This window comes from Penaeus monodon, chromosome 31 (genome assembly GCF_015228065.2).
Source record: "Penaeus monodon isolate SGIC_2016 chromosome 31, NSTDA_Pmon_1, whole genome shotgun sequence".
NCBI classification, from domain to species: Eukaryota; Metazoa; Arthropoda; class Malacostraca; order Decapoda; family Penaeidae; genus Penaeus; species Penaeus monodon.
The window spans coordinates 29943160-29943387 of NC_051416.1; the positions used below are offsets into that span (position 1 = coordinate 29943160).

Here is a 228-nt window from a genome sequence, read left to right on the forward strand (position 1 = left end):
TTCTTCCTCTTTTTCTCAAATTAATCCCCTTTCTATCTCTCTCCTTTTTGTAAGTTATTCCTCCGCCCACTCCTCTTGGTGTTGCCTCCTCCTCATCTGGAGTCAGCTGTCGTTGGTCTGCTGTCCATGCGGGTGGCAGCGTGGCGGGAGAGGCGGGGGAGCACGGGGCCGCTGGGGGGAGGAGCCGTCACCTGTAGGGGAGGGGGAGATTCTTTCAATTAATAGACC

General features: G+C 55.7%; 1 protein-coding gene across 1 annotated transcript in view; it reads right to left on the reverse strand.

Annotated features, from left to right (window-relative positions):
* The window catches only part of LOC119592948, a gene marked incomplete in the record, with an annotated part of 16897 nt that continues 16669 nt past the window's right edge, over positions 1–228 (reverse strand). The window contains 1 exon segment of the mRNA XM_037941840.1: positions 1–191. Within this exon segment, the coding sequence (XP_037797768.1) occupies positions 93–191 (99 nt within the window).